Source organism: Rissa tridactyla, chromosome 2 (assembly GCF_028500815.1).
Source record: "Rissa tridactyla isolate bRisTri1 chromosome 2, bRisTri1.patW.cur.20221130, whole genome shotgun sequence".
Taxonomy (NCBI): domain Eukaryota; kingdom Metazoa; phylum Chordata; class Aves; order Charadriiformes; family Laridae; genus Rissa; species Rissa tridactyla.
This window is the reverse complement of record NC_071467.1, coordinates 312,486-330,891: the sequence shown is the minus strand read 5'-3', so window position 1 is coordinate 330,891 and position 18,406 is coordinate 312,486. Positions and strand designations below refer to the sequence as shown.

The 18,406-nt window shown below is 46.7% G+C and overlaps 1 protein-coding gene across 11 annotated transcripts in view; it reads left to right on the top strand.

Moving 5' to 3' along the window:
• PUF60 (poly(U) binding splicing factor 60) overlaps positions 1-17,986 on the top strand; it is a 31,955-nt gene extending 13,969 nt beyond the window's left edge. For 2 of the 11 annotated variants that reach the window (XM_054189701.1, XM_054189705.1), the window contains 10 exons: positions 686-770; positions 1,526-1,615; positions 2,640-2,690; positions 6,758-6,919; positions 7,396-7,488; positions 8,538-8,751; positions 9,157-9,347; positions 13,118-13,253; positions 13,707-13,942; positions 15,808-17,986. In XM_054189701.1, the coding sequence (XP_054045676.1) occupies positions 686-770; positions 1,526-1,615; positions 2,640-2,690; positions 6,758-6,919; positions 7,396-7,488; positions 8,538-8,751; positions 9,157-9,347; positions 13,118-13,253; positions 13,707-13,942; positions 15,808-16,107 (1,558 nt within the window). In that variant the 3' untranslated portion in view covers positions 16,108-17,986. The other 9 variants (XM_054189706.1, XM_054189707.1, XM_054189704.1 and 6 more) reach the window with 8 other exon arrangements.
• The last annotated feature ends 420 nt before the right edge of the window (positions 17,987-18,406 follow it).

Genomic DNA, 18,406 nt, shown 5'->3' with positions numbered 1-18,406 from the left:
GGGAGCATGATGTCGAATTTGCTGTTGGGGTGGGAATAGTGTTTTTAATTTAAAAAAAAAATATCATAAGTAAATAACGTCTTAAGATCACGTTGTAATTCTAAGATAATATCCAGCTGCCACAAAGCTACTGCAAGGAGCAGTCTGTACTCCACAAGGAATAGGTTTCTGATATGCTCCAGCTGCTCTTTTATTCTGTCCACACAAGAACACATCATCAAGTATCTCTGTTTTTTCCTTACGCTCTTTCCCATGTTGTTGTAAAGAGACCCAGTAGCAAGTATTTTCAACCCATTTGAGCCAACCTGTTTTAATCTAGGTCAAATTTCAGTCCAGCTCTGATTTCTGGTTGTCAATCGTGTTTTATACAGCCGGTGGGGAGGTTACTGCTGACTTCTGCCCACTTTCCTGATGGGAGTGAGTGATGCCTGGCTTGCTGAGAGGAGAGCAGAGTTGGGAAAAGAGGGGAAAGAAAACAAAACCAGGGAATGTGGGAGCTGTGGGCTAGGTGTCTTCTGTACTCTGGTGAGGCAAGTAAAGTATTATTCTAGGTAGGCTTCGTGTGAATGTTCCCGTAATGTTGAAGCTGCTTGTGTGTGTGTTGTTTGGCTCACAGTGTGAAACGGCCTCGTTTCCTCTGGCTTCTCCGTAGCTGACAGATGTAAATCCCCTTGTCCGTTTCCAGGTTTCCGAAGCACACGTCTCAAATCCACGGTTTAGAGCCTACCGTTCCCTGGCACCTCCCAAACACGTACAGCCATGGAAAGCAGGTGCCCGAGGGGTTGGCTGAATGTGTTTGTACTGTCCCCTGGGAATAGGCACATATGTGGGTACTAGGTTTCCCTTGACAAAGAGCCTCCATGTCAGCACCACTGGGTGTAAAGCTCAGACTTTGTCAAATTTCTAGAAGACTGAAAGAAAAAGCCAAGTCAGTCTTGTGTCTGCAGGCTAGGAACCAGAGAAGGAGAGCTGGAGCATTTTAGTGAGCGAAAGCAGTGGGTCCTCCAAACTAGAATAGGCCAGATGTGATAAGAAACGAGAGGGGGAGTGCCCAGTCAAGAGACTGGCCTTGGGGATTTGGAGGCCCTTCCCTTTTGTAGAAACTCTTTGTCCAGATGTTCTCTGAGTGGAGAGGACTTGAAGGAGGCTATCTGTCCTGCCCTCATCCCAGCAGGTAAGGTGCTATGGTGGGATCTAAGGGGCAGAGGGCGGATGAGGGGAAATGCGAAGTGTCTAGTGCATGCTGCTTTCCTAACATTGCGCCTGCTGCAGATTGAGTCCATCCAATCCTCTGCTCAAGCACCGTGCTGTATTTCAGGGCTCACAACTCAGAGGTGCAGACCGAGATGTTAGTAAGCTGTTGGCCGCTGGCTAATGTACAGTGCCTTAGAGCTTAGGGCTGGAGCGCCGAAAAGTTCCACTGGCAGCCAGTTGTGTGGTTCTGGGGAGCTGTGGTGTAAAATCAAACATCGACCCCTGCTCTGTGGTATTGTCCAATGACTACAGAGTCTCTATTTCTTTCTAGGCAAAGAAGTATGCGATGGAGCAGAGTATCAAGAGCGTGCTGGTGAAGCAAACCATCGCCCACCAGCAACAGCAGCTCACCAACCTTCAGGTGAGAGACCCTCTGAGATGCTCCTTCTGTGTCTTACTCTCCCCAACAAGGTGGAGTTCTTTTTGCACTTAGAACCAGAGCACAGCCCTGAGGCCTGCCTGGGGCCGGGTACATGCGCTTGTGTTTCCACAGTGAAATCGAAATATACTGTCTTCAGCTCACTGAAGAAACTGCCTTTAATCGCATGCACAAATTGCCCCCCAAATTTCATTAATTCAAAGAGTAACTTTTTAAGAGTTTCTTTCCTGTTGGCTGGCAAATTCTTCTTGAAATGCCAGAAGCCAAAGAATTTGCTGTGGGTTTCGCTTTTGAATATATTTAAGGTGGTGTGTAGGGTTACTGGGAAGAGTATCCTTTTGCCATCTCCTCTGCTTGAGGGGAGGGTACCTGTCTCTCCCGTGTTATTGGCAGCGCTGCCCCATTTCCCTCCCCTTCACCCGGTGCTCTCTCAATTTCAGAGTTCTGCTGGCAATTCCTGCTAATGCTGGAATGCCTATGTACTGGGAGACCCCTTAACTGGTATTTAAATCTCCGTTCCTTCAGAGGTTTCTTGAACACATCTCACTGCCTCCTATTCAAAGTTAGGAAGCCCAAAATAATGGCTTTGGGATGTTGGATTTTTTGTCCTGAGGAATCACTGTGGATGCGCTTGCCACATCAGGCAGCTCTGGCCTTTCAGGGCTGTGCATGTTTCTGAGTGTCTGATCTAGTTTGAGGGTCTCCTTTTTAAATGCTGGGGGTGAATCAACGACAGTGGTTGCAGAGGTTACTATTGCCTTGAGTCCCCCCTGGGAGAAGACCCTGCTTCCTGAGGCAGTGGCAGCAGCACAACTCCACCCTGACCTGGTGGGACTGGAATCTGCAGGTCCCAGCGCTGGACAGTCCTTGGGACCAGGCAGTGAGGGGCAAGGAAGGAGAGGCCTCTCTCGCAGGTTCCCTGTGCCGCCGCTCTGCTTGAGTTTTTACAAACAGCCGTAGTATGCTCAGCTCCAACAGACTGAACTCTGTCTTTACTGTCTTTCAGATGGCAGCAGTGACAATGGGCTTTGGAGATCCTCTCTCACCTTTACAATCGGTCAATAGACATATTCACTTCTTCTTGGGCACTATGTCTTAGTCAGGGCCTAGAGTGGGGAAGTATGTAGTGGTAATACAATGCTCCTAATTCAACCCAGCACAACCCTCCCACATACCCACCTGTTATGGACAAGCACAACAAGCAGAGGCAAAGTGTAAACTCCCCAGAGGAAGACCCTAGGCTGGGTGCAGTCTGCTGTGACACTGGCAGTCGGGGTCCTGGAGGCAGTTGGCAAAGAAAGCTTTAGATTTCGAACAGTTCTGAACACACCCGTGAAATTGTGGGAGCTGCATTTCTAGGGATGCTACAGTTCTGAGGTCCTGACCTAAAACTAACTGCCAAGGTAACTCACACATGGGCGATTTCTCACGAAATAAACTCACAGCACTGGAGACCTGGCAGCTGAGGTGCTGGGGAGGACTGGGGCACTACAGGGTTGCAGAAGACGTAGCCCAGATGTAAGACTGCTCTTTACTGTGCATGTTTCCAGACTAGGTGAATATGGCATGTTTCAAGTAAAGTAAAAGCAGGATGGAAGTAACAAAACTGCAGGACGATTCAGAGAACCTGTACAGTCCTTCAGTGCTGCAATTTCTAATTGGATGCCACAAAGAGCCTAATTACCTGGGATTATGCAGCCCTTCCTTTTTTCTAGACAGGTTGGACAATGGCCACTGCGGAAAGTGTCCCATAAGCTCCACTCTGCATGCAAAGCTTCATTTGTAAATTAATTTGTAAATTTGTCAATATTTTTCCATCTTGCTGGAATATAGTATTTCTGCTTGGTGTAAAATGCAACCAGAGGCTTGTACTCCAAAATGAAAGATGCACTAATACTAAAATCACCTGTTTTCCCTTCTTTAACACAGCCACAGTAGGTAGTGTGTTAGCAGGGAAGCCAAAATATATTTTATGGAGGTGTGTAAGTTTGGAATGGAACAGAATTATACATTTTGATGTGAATTTGGCACAGCTGGTTTCTGAGCCCTCATGCCCGGTAACTTCTGCCAGTTAATGTAGATGCTTACTTGATAGCATAACTCCATCAATTTTGCTTAAAAATTGTTTTGGCTCATTATTCACAGCTGGGCAACAGATGAAAAGAGTGTACTGATAACGTAACAGGAAATGTTTAATTTCTCATTAGCCTCAAGGGCATAGTCAGCATTGCGAATCCTTATCCTAAGACATTCCTCCCTCTCTAGGGAGTCAGAGGCTATTGCCGATGGGACAGAACCACTGGCTGTGGTACAGTTCACTGTAGTTAGGATACCTGGTCCTCAGCAAATGTTAAATCCCGAAGCCTATCAGGAATGTAGAAAATGCAGACAGATCTCTGTCCGACACGTTTTCCTGTTGACAAGATTCCTGATGTTCCTACACGAAGGAAGTGCAGCCTGAACTTCCTATTGCGGTATCTCAGTGCCTGAGATTAAAGCTTCCTGTCTACTTAATGCTCCAATTATCACAGCACAAGATTTCCATGTCACTCCAGCAAGATGAACACAATTTCCTGGCGCTGTATTAAAATCTAAACTAGTGGTGATGTTTCTGCATCACGTCCTTTGTTTAAAGGAGCACTTCAAGATGATGTTTTGGCTTGTCCTTAAAATAACCTTCATAAGCACTTAACAGCAGCGTTACTCAGATATAGCTATTAGCTGCTGCCTTTATGAAGGTTGCAGACACTTTAAACTCCATTTTAGAGGTGGAGAAGGAGGGCCAGTGGCCAATAAAAGCTACTTCGTGTACCTGGTGAAAACAATGAGATTTCTCGTCATGAGTCTCTGACGCTGTTGTGTGCTTAGTTCACAGGTCTGCATTGCATCATTCCCTAACTCGGTGCTACTGATGCCTGTTAGTGATCCACAAATGCCTGTAGTCATCTCGGTCCACCTCAGTTCTGCCTTTTGTAGCTCCAAATTTCTAATATGCTGTTGAAGTAACAGAGTCCTTACTCCACCCCACCTATTTTGTTAGGACTCTGCAGCAGGGTAAGATGTGCATTTCCTCCTGTAAAAGTTGCTGCCATGGGAGAGGACAAATGCCATTTATCTTGCACTGGTTGCACTGATAACTGAAAAGAAGGAAATGTCCTCTTTGTATATATAGACCCTTCAGAAGGTGAAAAATCCCTCTGCCTGGTGCAAGGCTGCAGTTTCTTGTCAAGAAGCACTCCTAGTAAAACACTGAATTTTTGTCCCAGTCGGTGGCACCGTGGGTGAGGCACTTCACTCGGACGCTGGGGGTTAGCATGGGGATGGCTCTGAACCCATCAATGGACACACTACACAGACTGAGGGGCTACTGATCACTGGCTTTCCTGCACCAAAGCTGGGAATGTGTTGGAGAACCTGGGAGACAACACATCAGCTGTCCTGCGTGTACACGTGCCATAGTCCTCCTAGTCACAGCATTGCAGAGTAAATTGAAAAACAGCTTATTTTTAACTGTGTGAAATACTTAAACCCAGTCAAGAGGCAAGCTTAATGTCACTTCAGGAGCAGCAGTACGGGGTGAGAACCATTCCTGTTTATAGTATCCCTGCTGTATTGAATAGTAGGAGTCGAACCTTTACAGTTTGTTTCCTCCTATGGTCAATGTCAGTCACGTACGGGTACTATGAGAGAGGAGGATTTCGTCAGGTACAGTTTGTGTCCCTGCTTCTGTGACTGTCACAGATAAAATGCTGCCCCTCTGTTTTGCCGTTTGAGTTGCAGCATCCCCAGACACGTCAGAGCTCATTGTGCTCACGCTCGTTACGGCATCCTGAAAACCGGCCTCTCGTCAAGGCCTTGATTAAAGACCCTCTTGAACAGCGGTGGTGGGGAAGAGGTGGTTGCTCAGAGCTCCCTCCTTTGGTGCCGAGCACTGCGGTGCTGGGAAGGGAGAGAGAGGCATCAAGCTTAATGCTGCGTTTGCCTCCTCTGCAGCAGTCCGTAGCCCTTACTGCTTGACGTTTGTTCCATCTGTTCCAGGCAGAACAGGAGTGAAGCCCTCTGCGTATCTCCAACGCACTGTAATTCAGTCTTGCTGGTCATAGGGAGCTGCCTCTACAGAGACCTCATTTTTGCCTTGGTCCCAAGACGTGCTGCTAGGACATGCTGGCCAAACCTCTGGGTTTTTTGTAGGCAGCATCTTCCCAGAATAATGTTCATTAGTAGCAGCAATGCTAGAATTGCAATTGGGTGAAAAATAATTGAAAGATATACTGCTTCTTTTGGATACCTGCTGTAAGAAATTTCTGGATTTGTCTTGCAAACAGGTTTTCAGGCATACTTAGGAGAAAATAGCACAGAGACCTTCTCTGCACCGAAACTGATAAGGGCGGAGTCTGTGGGGGCTGCACCACTATCTGAGCCAGTAACAACAGGCAGCGATAAGTACTAGCACCACACACTTAACTAAGAAGTTTCATTTAACCATTTATTTTTTTTTTTTGCTTTGCTTTTCAATGTGCGGTGGAAGTGGTGCCTAGTACTGGATCTCCTCCTGCCTGGGGCTGGGAGGGGGGAGGTGGTGTGTGATGCTTGAGGGAGTGGGGAGGAGGTGCCCAATTCCAGATCCTTTGCTGCCTGGGAGGATGGGGGGGTGGGGGGAGCGACTAGGAGGTGTCCAGTATCGGATCTCTTGCTGCCCCTTGCGGGAGGGAGTGGGAGGGATGGCTAATAGTGTCTAGAATTGAGACCTTTGCTGCCTGGAGGGGGAAGCTGTCCCAGAATGAAGTTATTTCCTCCTCCTGCAAGCGTTGCTGGAGATGTGATCAGCCTGGGGAGGGTTAGACCTTACCAGTGGGGTTGGAGTTAAGGCTCCTGAGGTGGCAGACCCCATCAGAGATTTGACTGCCCCTGGGAGTGAGCCGTACTGCTTATCCGCTCCAGCAGTCTGTGCATTGAGCAGGAAAATACTTCTCTATTACTACGCGTGCCAGGCTGTGCTGCAGCCCAGTGAGGAGCTACCTGGTGTTGGGTCATAGCTCCTGGGAGGGAAGGAGGAAGGGAAAGAGGTCCTGGCGTCCACGACCACCCCGTGATCTAACCAGCCAGTTCTTCTTTCCAATACAGATGGCAGCTCAGAGGCAGCGCGCCCTGGCCATCATGTGTCGTGTGTATGTGGGCTCCATATACTATGAGCTGGGAGAAGACACCATTCGCCAGGCCTTTGCCCCTTTTGGACCTATAAAAAGCATTGATATGTCCTGGGACTCTGTTACGATGAAACACAAGGTTGGTTAACAGCCCTTGAGTGACATGGTTTTCCTTCTCTCCGAGGCCTTCCTGAATATATCCAGGAGAAGAAGGAGGCTTTATCCTCGTAGAGAGCGGGCTGCTTTTAGCACTTTAACTTTGACATAAATGTTTGTAGCTGCCTGCTCTGCTTAGCTTTGTGGGATTCTGTAGTGGGAAACAGATGTACAGCGGGGTGCTGTGCACGAAAGACGCCAAATAGCTGGGACTCCTGTATGTGGTGGCCTTTTGCTCTTTTCCCTCTGAACAGGAGGGGCTCTGGAAGCAGGTAGCCTTCTGTCGGTGCCTCTGCATGCCGTTTTCTGCTTTAATAAAAAACTGCTTTAATGAAACATCCTCTTAGGCCACGATAGTAGGAATCTGGTACGTGGGAAGTCTTGGCTGCATTAGCTTGGCAGTAGATTCAAGACAAGATACGGCTGGTATGATTGAACAAGCGTATCCTTCTGTCCTAGGGTTTTGCTTTTGTGGAGTATGAGGTGCCTGAAGCTGCTCAGCTGGCCTTGGAGCAGATGAATTCTGTCATGCTGGGGGGAAGAAATATAAAGGTGAGTAGCAGGCCTGCTCTAAAAATTCTTAGTTCTCTTTACTATGAATAATGGGTTTGTGCCTAGAAATGCTTCCCACGCACTGTCACGTGGAAGATAACCTAAAGGCTGTTCCCTGGTAGACCTTGATACTCAACCCATTGACTGTATTGTCGTTCTGGGTCCCTTTCTCCCTGAGGAGAAACACCCAGCATGCTAATGAAACCTAGAAACTTGTTCTCATGAGCTAGCTCAGACTTTCCGTCCACGCGTAGAATGGAAGACTCTTGAGGACAAGACAAAGGTGATTCTTGATATTTTAACGTTGCTTTCTTATGTTGTACCTGTGTGGATGGTAGATAAGTAGCATTGGGCTTTTGTTGTGCCTCTCGAGAGTGTGAGGGACTTCAAGTAGTGGTCCACCCTTGCCATACAAAAAGGAGGCGTTCAGAACAAACAGAAAAGAACAAAGGATTGTAGCTGTGGTTTTTTTAGGCAGCAAGAGGGGATCTTGCAAAGGTGAAACTTTGGGGATTGAAATTGGGGGGGAAAACTAGAATTTTCTGCAGTGTTTTATATCTTGCATTTATATCTCTGATATTTTCTGCATATCTGCAGTGTCTGATTTCCAAGAGGGTTTTAGGAGCCTTCAAAAGGATATAGAAGCATTGTGTTTTGCATTCAGAATTGTTTTCAGTTCCTGGAAGCTGGTCTCTGGCAGGTCAGGTAACATAAATGGGGGAAATTACCTGCTCTAGGAGAATCTGCTCTGGCCGGGGAATTGGACTAGATGATCTCCAGAGGTCCCTTCCAACCCCTGTCATTCTGTGAAATAACGGTGGAGGAGAGAGCAGAGCCTGTCCAGGCTCTTGGTACTTCTGCAATCCCCGGTAGCGCAGGTTGTATCCCAGAGCTGAGTCAACTGCTGCCCTTTGCTAATTACGCCCTTCTGAGGTGTTATTTGGTTTGAAAAGGCAGTCGGGTGGCTGAGTGCTTGTCTGCTGCAACTCTTGGTGAGTCATGCTGCTGCTCTTTAGAAAGTGTAATGGGCTGTGCTCTGTTCTCTGCAGGTTGGGAGACCCAGTAATATAGGTCAGGCGCAACCAATTATAGACCAGCTAGCAGAAGAGGCACGGGCTTTCAACCGCATCTATGTGGCATCTGTTCATCAAGACCTCTCCGATGACGACATCAAGAGTGTGTTTGAGGCCTTTGGGAAGATTAAATCCTGCACGCTAGCCAGGGATCCCACAACAGGAAAACACAAAGGCTATGGTTTCATTGGTAAAATGGCTGTCTGGTGTTTGATGTGGGCTTGGGAGAATGGTCAGGAGCATCTGCATCTTTCTCTTTTTTTTTTTTTTTTTTTTTTCTCTAGTGGAAGAATTGCAGTAAGAAATGGGGTAGAAATAAATTTGGAGCAGATCTGTGCCTGAACTTAGAAATATAATTAATAGCCAGGTATTTTTACTCACTGTTAGGTAGGTTGAGAGATCTTGCTGTGCTGACTGTTCTCAACAATGCTTGTGTGCTCAGAGGGGTGAGATGAGTGAGCTAAGCACGGAGGGTCTTCTCACTTGAACACTAAGCAGTTGTTTTTTGCAAATACCAATCACAGTTGTGGGGTGAGAGTGGCTGCGTTCAGGAGTAAAAAGGATCATTTATAAATACTTCTCTTTCTCACTGCAGAATATGAGAAAGCACAGTCTTCTCAAGATGCTGTTTCCTCCATGAACCTCTTTGACCTTGGGGGTCAGTATCTCCGAGTTGGTAAAGCCGTGACTCCTCCAATGCCTCTCCTGACACCAGCTACACCGGGAGGACTGCCTCCGGCAGCAGCCGTTGCTGCAGCGGCTGCTACAGCAAAGATCACAGCACAGGTAAGGCGTAGGCTGGTGTGAGTCAACCAAGCGGATGACTGGTGTGACCTGGTAGAAAAAAGCATGCAAACTGAGCTGTAGTCACTGGTGTGAATGAAAGCCCTCGGCCTGGATCGTGCTGTGTTCCCAGGAGTTCACGTGTAGGAGCTTGCCCCTGGCCCTTGTGAGGATCTGATACAGCAGTGTTCTGGAACGGAGTCTGGCACAGCTGCTCAGAACTTCATTTAAAGAAACTGCGGGGGAAGATTGGAGGGATTCCTTGTCTGGATAGGCAAACCAGTGATTAGGGAAATGGCTGTAGTAGAGGCTTAAAGAATGTATGAAAGTATGTGAAAGGGGGCAGGCTCAGGAGGGCAGTAATAGTTACGTGTTGTTGAAAAGGCTCTGCCTGTGTGATGAGGTGGAAGGTGACTGTAACGGCTTTAGGCTGTTCAGAAACAAGGAAATGCAGTGATGGAGCAGAATTGGATGTTGATGTCATGGGGTTCTCAAATTTAGTTTGCTTGAAGGAGGAGCTCCTGGCTATGACCAGCGGGCGCTGATGGAGGAGGATTGCCTTTCAAAGAAAACCCCCCTATCTGTGTCCGTCGTCCTTGCCTTGGGCAGCAGAATCTCCCCCTACATCGCCATAGCCCGTGAAAAAACAAGTTCAGCACTCTTGGGTTCTTCTATTCTCTCAAGCAAAAGAATTGCTGAGGTGTGCAGCCCATGTGTGCCGCTAATCAGCTGACTGGGCTTACTTGTGTAAACAGCTCTTTTTCTGTGAATCACAAGGTAGAGGCAGAAGTGGGAGGAGCGGCCAGTAATGTGAAACTCTCAGGTGGTTTGCATGTCCCCAGCAGAAAGTCCGCAAGTCTGGGATCCTCTGCAGTCAACTAAGGAAGGAAGCTGAGGCATGGCTCAAAAGTCATTTGGATCAAAATCACTTTGGGAAAGAACCGTTAATTCTCTTAAGTGGTAGAGATCTGTTACAGACATGGATAAACGTTTCTGTTTCTTTCTGCAAAATACTGCAGGATTTGTTACTGCGAGGAAAATTTAAAATTCAGTATGTAGAAAAAAGGTTCTGAAAGACCTCAGAGATACTGGGCAGTCTTGTCTTTGCTTAGACGTGGTACAGATCTGATTTGCCACGTGGGTAGTTGTAGAGGACTAGAGAAAAGAGTGAGAACAGTTACAGAAGGCAGGATCTCTTATTTATGCTCTTGCATAGTTCTTTTATGAACAGCTTATTTTAAATAAGAACATATGCAGTCATGGTCTGTAGGGGCTTTAATTTCACATTTTTTTTTTTTAAACACAAGCTAATCAGTAAACTCGGGGGAGCTAAAGACATGGACATGAGAGAGAAGCTTAAGTCAGAGATAAAACTTTGGATCTGCAACCAGAACTGCAGCTTTAGTCTGCAATTAGCATGCCAGCCAAGGAAGGAGGAAGTGTGTCTGCACTTCAATGAAACTGTGAAGAGAGAGAGGCATCAAGTAGCCAAGATAATTGTTAATGTCTTGACAATGACTGTAAAAAAAAAAAAAAAAAAAAAAAAAAAAAAAAAAAACACAAAAAAAAACCCAAAAAAAAAAACCCAAAAGAATTAAAGCTATTAGAAAAAGTTTCTTTAGCCATTTAAGTAAAAAGTGGGGGCAGCTAACGACCAGTGTAGTTAAAAATGACGATGGTCTTGTTACAGCACTGAATGCTTACAGAAGTATTTTTCCCCTTCATTAGAAGCATAAGGCTAATGATGCACGTGGGATTACTGCACCCGAGGTGGGTGTAAAGCTCGGAGTTAGTCATGTGCAGATGCACCCTTAATAGTTCGGGGTTTTTTGTAATAAGTCTGTCCTGTCGTGGCTATTGCCGTATGGCTGAAGAACAGCAAACATGATACATGCATAGGTCGTGTGGAAAACGGGTATCTGCAGGCTTTGTTCTCAGCCCAGTGGTAGGGAAAGATTGAAAGCAAGCTTTAAAGGAAGGACAATGTTTTCAAAAGAAACAGATATGCAAAACACTTGGTCATTTTAGGGAAATACCCCTGCTAGATGAACATAACTTTCTTTGATAAGACTACTGTTACACTTTGCTAGGAAAAAACATTAAATCATATCCTATCAATAATTTGGGAGTTGGAGGAGACCCCCGTGAGAAGCTGTTAGACCAGACCAGCGCTGTAACAATGAATTCTGAGATGCGTAGGCAAATGAGAAGAGATGGAAACGAGCTGTGCTGGAAATTGTTGACCCTTCACTCCGCTGATGAAATTACTTACAGATAGGTCTTGCTTCATCTCCAATAAAAATATTAGTGGCCTTGTTCTCGGCATTCGGAGAAGAGTACTAATGGAATTAGTTGGCAGCACAGAGGTGAGATGCATTATTAATGTAGAGGAGAACTGGAGTGTCGCAGCAGACTGGAGTAAAAATTATACACAGCCTTTAGTAGTAAGAGCACAAGATACTGCATTTAAGGAACAGAACCTTAGAATTTTTTGCTCCATGGTGTCAGCACGTACAGGAGCCCCATGAAAACAAGGAAGAGAAGGATCTGTGTAACTAAATCATAATAGCCAACAGCAACAAAAAAATTGGATCCTAGTGTATGTTTTAGGTACGTTATTTTCAGTAGTTTTATGGAAGTGTTTTATCGTTTAACTAGGTGTTCATCTTGAATGTTGTGTGAATTCTGTCGTCTAGAGTCAGGATGTTTATGTGGATTGTAGAAGATATAGAGAAACACTGCAATTATTGGGAGAACTGGAAAACCTGATACGCAGGAAGAAACTAGAAAAGTTTGGCTTGGTGTAATTGTAGAAGACTGCTGAAAGGTGCATCAGATTTTTGCTCAAATACAGTCTGTATGGAGGCAAGTAGGCAGTGGGGTGGGAGAAGAGGCTCTGGCAACACTGACAAAAGGAAGTGGTTATAAAACGTTTCACTGATCGAGTCTGGAAGTTTGAAGGAAGTTGCCAGTCATCGACAGCTGTAAAGCTCAGCAGGGTCTGAGCAGTAAAAAGGTGGTGGCAAAAGTTAGTTATATGATTGTTACATTGAGAGATTTACTAATGTGATAATTGTTTGCAGTCGCTGTGATCGTGAGGGCAAACAGTGCTGTGTTGCTGGATCTAAAAGTGCGCAGCTTTTGAAAAGGCAGCGTTCTGCTCTCCCTTGTGCTTGCAGTAGTGTTTTTGACTACGGTGTTCCTTGAATCAGGCAAGAATTAACCTTCCACCAGATCACTTAGGAAAAACTGAAGCTGTAAGAGTTCCCTCGCCTGGTTTGTCACCTGGCCCCAGGGCCCTGGTGCTGTCATCAGAGGGGGTGGGACGGGAGCTCCCATCAGTCTTTTCAAAATGGATCACATCCCTTAGCATCAGTAAAAAGCTTTATCTGCGTATAAGGTGGAAACAAGTAGAGATTCCTCTTACTCTAGAATTGCCTGCATCTTTCAAACCATGTATTGAATCTCTTGGTGTCTTTCATTCAGTAACCGACCTAGCAGCTTGAGAGGATGGGTGACATTTGAGTTGCAAGAGAACATTTTTCTTCCAAGGCTTGGTGTCTCCTAGTTTCTGCATTTCTCTAGTGGGCTGGGTGGCATACTTTTTTCCTTTTACAGTAGCACTGGGAAGCTGTCATCCTCAGAATCTATGTATCTGGTATATCTTAGGTGTGGAAAAAAGCTGAGCCTCACCTGAATGCACCCATAATATGACTTCTTGACATAGAATTAACGCTTGGGGTTTTGTTGTTTTTTTTTCTTCTGTCTTGCAGGAAGCAGTGGCAGGAGCTGCAGTTCTTGGCACCTTGGCAACCCCTGGGCTGGTATCTCCAGCACTGACTCTGGCCCAGCCCTTGGGGGCGTTGCCGCAGGCTGTAATGGCAGCACAGGCACCGGGAGTCATTACAGGTATGGTTACTCTTCATTTTGTCACTTATTAGAAAGCACGGTTCTCTATGGCTGGGGTCACAACGAAGGAGAATCTGAAGCTGAAATCCTTCTCCCTGCCCTGCTTTGTCAAGAACTTTTATTTATTTGTGCAGCAGAGTGGGATTTTATTTTGGTATATAATAGATACGACAGGGACATTAACTTCACAGCAGGAATGCATGGCACTGAGTGAAAAATCTGGATAATTGTTACTCCATGCAAAATCCTGCACTCTTTCTCCCTTCTGGGCAGGTATTGAGTGCTTTTGTCCTTTGTGCTGACTGAGATACTGCTTATGTCTCCCTGGCCATTGGTGCAGAGCAAATAAAACCGTCAGGATTCCGTGATCCTCTTTGTCGCTGGCTGGTGTGTACCCAGATGTTGCAGAACATCAGTTCTTTGCTTTGTGCTACAGAGTTTGTACTCTTACAGGTGTAACCCCCGCCCGACCTCCCATTCCTGTCACCATTCCACAAGTGGGAGTTGTGAATCCGATCCTGGCTAGTCCCCCGGCATTGGGCCTGATGGAGGTCAAAAAGGAGAAGGAAGAGGAGGAGGTATTCCAGGAGTCAGAGAGGCCAGAGATGCTGAGCGAACAGGAGCACATGAGCATATCTGGCAGCAGCGCCCGTCATATGGTGATGCAGAAACTGCTTCGTAAACAGGAGGTGAGTGCAGAGTGACCGCCTGAGCCAGTGTCAGCAGATGGGGCTGCGGGGCTTAGACCTGTCCTAATGTGGTGGCGCTCTGCAGGTCTGTGTGCGGGACGGCCTTCCTGCAGCACGCGTTGTAGGTACCTCACAGAGCTCACTGGGACTGCGAAGGCTACCTGCTCGTGTCCTGCTTGCGATGGTTCTTACTCTGCCGTTAGGATCTTCTCAGAGTTCCTCTGAGGTTCAGATCAGTCCCTAGGCCAGAGAGGCTCGGCTAGGAGGTGTCTCTGGTTAAACTGTCTGTTTACTTAGGATCATTAAAGCAAACCATGATGGCCTTTTGGCTTATAATTTAGGAAGTGAGACTGACACATGGTCAGGGCAGTCCACCTTTTCCTCCCCATAACCTTTTACAGCAAGATGAAACTCTGAGCTGTTTATAAAACAAATTTTCATGGAAGTTAAAATGAGAGAGAGGGCAAGAATGAATGATAGAAAAACTCAGAACATTAAATAGAAGAATAGATTTGTAGATGGGGGTTGTCTCAGAAGGGGCTGATATTGATAATCTCATCAAGCTTCTTGTTTGGGCATGACCAGAGGCTTGTTCCTGGCCATGATTGAGTTTCCCATCTGACACGCGGATTTCCTGAGCCCTGACGCTGAACTGACGATGTTTCTTCTCTGGTTGCTAGACAGGGATAATGCTGACACAGGTTTCATAAGGCAGACCACAAATGAGTTAGCTGGTGAGCATTCTCCTTTACTCTCAAAGGGCGCATGATTTTAAATACATCTTTGAGGTTCTGACTTAACAGCCCATTTTCCTCTGTCACAAGCAGCTTTCCCAAAGAATCCAATTCATTTGGCATTCTTGCTTGTAAAAAGTTTATCAGTGTCGAAAGAGAGTCTTGAACTACGACACTTGCAAAGCTGGTTATCATTCTCAGCTTGTAAGTACCCTTCCATTTTTGTGGTTCTTTTAGTAGGCCCTTTAAAGGCAGTGGCACAGACCTGTGAATAAGAACTGGAACAAGTATTTTAAAATTACACTGAGCCCAAAATGCCGTGTCTGCTCACCTGAGACGCTGGGCAGGGCCAGAGCTGGGAGCAAGGGATGTGGTAGAGCTGGGTGTAATGCACAAGACTAGAGGCTGCCCAGAGAGGTTGTGGAGTCTCCATCCTTGGAGACGCTCAGAAGTCATCTGGACCTGGTCCTGGGCGACGCTAGGTGGCCCTGCTGGAGCAGGGGAGCTCGGACCAGGTGACCTCTAGAGGTCCCTTCCAGCCTCAGCCATTCTGTGATAGAGGAGCTCAGGCACAAAAGGCCGTGATGGGGGGGGTGCATATGAGAGGTCCGTTGCCGACACTCTGACAGACTCGTATGTTGTTATACCCTGCAACGAACGTTACCCGGTCAACCATCGGTTGTCAGAGGTATAGAAGACTTGGTTAATCCTTCTACTTTATTTACAGCTGAGGAATTTTTTTTTTAAAAAGACACGACAGTGGTGTTGGAGATAAGAAAGCAAAAAATAACTGCATAGGAACAGCACAAGAAAAATTAGAGGTCTCCAGGTCACTTGTGCTTCAAGATGTGTCTAAGAAAAGCCCCAGAGATGGCACACAGCTGAGGCCAGGCCACAGCACAGCTGCCAGTGAATGAGATTTGTTCGTGCTTCTGATGCCTGGGAAGAAAATTTACTAATTTGTTCCTGAGAACGTGGGATGTTACTTGTTTCATGGAATACGCTTGTAATGATATAGCACTGGAATATCTGGTGGTGCTCACATGCTGCGTTGTCTGATGTGGCTTTGCAAATGTCATCTCAGTGTCTCTCGGGTGTATTAATTCTTTCTTCTTGGCTTTCTCTCTGCAGTCCACTGTGATGGTGCTTCGCAACATGGTGGATCCAAAGGACATTGATGATGACCTAGAGGGAGAGGTGACAGAAGAATGCGGCAAATTCGGGGCTGTAAACAGGGTCATCATCTATCAGGAGAAGCAAGGAGAAGAGGAGGATGCTGAGATCATTGTCAAGATCTTTGTGGAGTTCTCCATGGCCTCAGAGACTCACAAAGCCATTCAGGCTCTGAACGGGCGCTGGTTTGCAGGAAGGAAGGTGGTAGCAGAGGTGTATGACCAGGAGAGATTTGATAACAGTGACCTGTCAGCATGAACTCTACTTGAAAGACTTCGCCCCTGCCCCCTCTGCCTGCCTGGTTCTTTTTTAGCCATGTATAAAGAACGCGCCAGGGTGGGCACAGATCTCTGTGATGTACTTGTAGTTTGGATAAAAGCGCAAAGAAAGCTAGTGTGCATCTGTGTGTGTGTTAAAGGGGCTGACGTCTCCCCAGCGGAGGCTGGCGTGGCTCTGGCCTCGTCGCCTGGAAGAGCGGGGCCCGAGCCTGAAGAGGGGTCGCTGCTCGTGTTCCTGCCTTACGCTGCGGTCGCTTCAGAAACACTCAGGTCAAGACCCGACCACACCTTTTAGGGGCTAGAATAGCCGTTTCCTTCAGAGATGGGCCATGAATGATTGGAACGGAGGAGGGAGTCTCTTCGTAAAGTATTTTGGCAGCACCCTTGGGTGCTGCTGGATTAACAAGGAGGAGGGAGGGGAGCTCGGGTGGTGCTGGAGGGAGCTTTGCTGCCGAGGAGCCGCATGTTGGGCTTGGCCTCAGGAGCCCACACGTGGGTCAGGGCCCAGAACTGAACCGGCTGGGCCTTTTTGGAGTGTTCCCATCAGGCTTGTTCTGATACTGCGGTTTGGGCCTCACGGTACTCTTGATGGGTCAGAGTTACCCCGACTGATCCTTCCTCAATGTGCCAAAACGCGAATAGCGAGCCAGGCTGTAGGCGTCGCAGCTGGGCTGGGAGCGCGAGTAGCGCCGGTGGCAGCGCCTGAAGTGCTTTTGTGGAATCGACATCCAGCCCTGGTACTGTGGGCAGTGATGGGAACACACGCCTCGCCTGAAAGGATAGTTTGGGGGGGATTTGTTGAGGACTCAAAGCATTAGTAATATTTACAAAGCATAAATGCATTTATTTTAGTAATTTTTCTGTCTAGCTAATGAGTAGGAACAGAATTAGCTCATGTTAATTACCTTAAATATTTTCAGTATGTAAGGGGCTACTATACTGCTTGTCATGCATAGCTGGTGCACAGCACAGATCTGAAGAAAACCAGTCGGTTTAGTTTAGAAATTCAAACAAAGGAAGAAGGATCTCTAAGGAACTTCCGCAGGGAATTCTTGAGTTGAGCCTGCAGCTACGGGTTGCCTCTAAGCTTGGAGATGTCTTTAAAATTAAATTTTTGTATTTTGTTTCAAACACTGAAAAGAACTCTTCTGTTGTAGGGTAGAAATTTGTATTTGCGCTTTATGATTAATCTATATTTAACACTTTTTGTACTAATATTGCCTGTTAGCTTAAATAACCTTTCTTCTTCCCTCTTTTTATGCCCATTCCAAGTTAACAGCAAGCCTGTCGTTCCCAACGTGTGTTTTGTTCGCCAGCGTCTGTTGGGATCAGCTTGCTCTTTCCCTGGTCATCTGCCCTGGCAGCCCTTCTTCGCGTTTGTTAGCTTGAATTTCTTTTTCTTGAAAGTGTTGATGAGATCTGCTGAATATATTCTGAAGTGGCATTTGCCCCTTCTTACCTGTGCTGGAAATGCATCATCCCGTGCCCGCTGTGATCCCACTGACCTCCCACAGCCACGGCATGCTGGTGGCTCGCAGTTGCCCCGGTCTCGCAGTGCAGCACAGCTGCTTTGCTGCTTTTCTTTGTGATGCAGGAGAAGATCCACTATTTTTAATTGTTCCAGAGATCGGTTTAGTCCTACTAAAGAAAACCAAAGCACCTCTCCCATGACTCAGTTGGTCTGTCTAGCTTCCATTTTCTGTTGTTTGCTCCTCTTCTGTTGGCTGGATTTAGGAGTACAAAGTCCGCACTGGAAGTTTCCTTGTGCTGCTGATGGTTTAAAAAACTAAAGTGGGGAAATGTTGATGTGAGAGGAGAGCAGAGATTAAAGAATGACGGCCTGAGTGCTGATCAACAAGTTTTTGTGCGTGATCAATCTGACTTGGCTGACAGGATGACATTTTGCAAAAGTAACTTCATAAATGTCTTCATGAGTCAAATGTCTGACAAAAGACCATCTGTCTTACCTTCTGGGTGGCCCTTGACACTGTCCTTCACAACATCCTTGTAACTGGAATGGAGAAGATACGGGTGTGGTGGGTGACTGTTGATGGGTGAGGAATTGGCTGGATGGCCACATCCAGAGTTGCAGTCAACGGCTCCGTGTCACAGTGGAGATCAGTAAGGAGTGGTGTCCCTCAGGGGTCCGTTCTGGGACTGATACTGTACGATGTTTTTATTAATGACACAGAGAATGGGATTGAGGGCACCCTCGTCAAGTTTACGGATCACACCAAGCTGAGAGGTGCAGTAGATGTGCTGGAGGGACGGGATGCCAT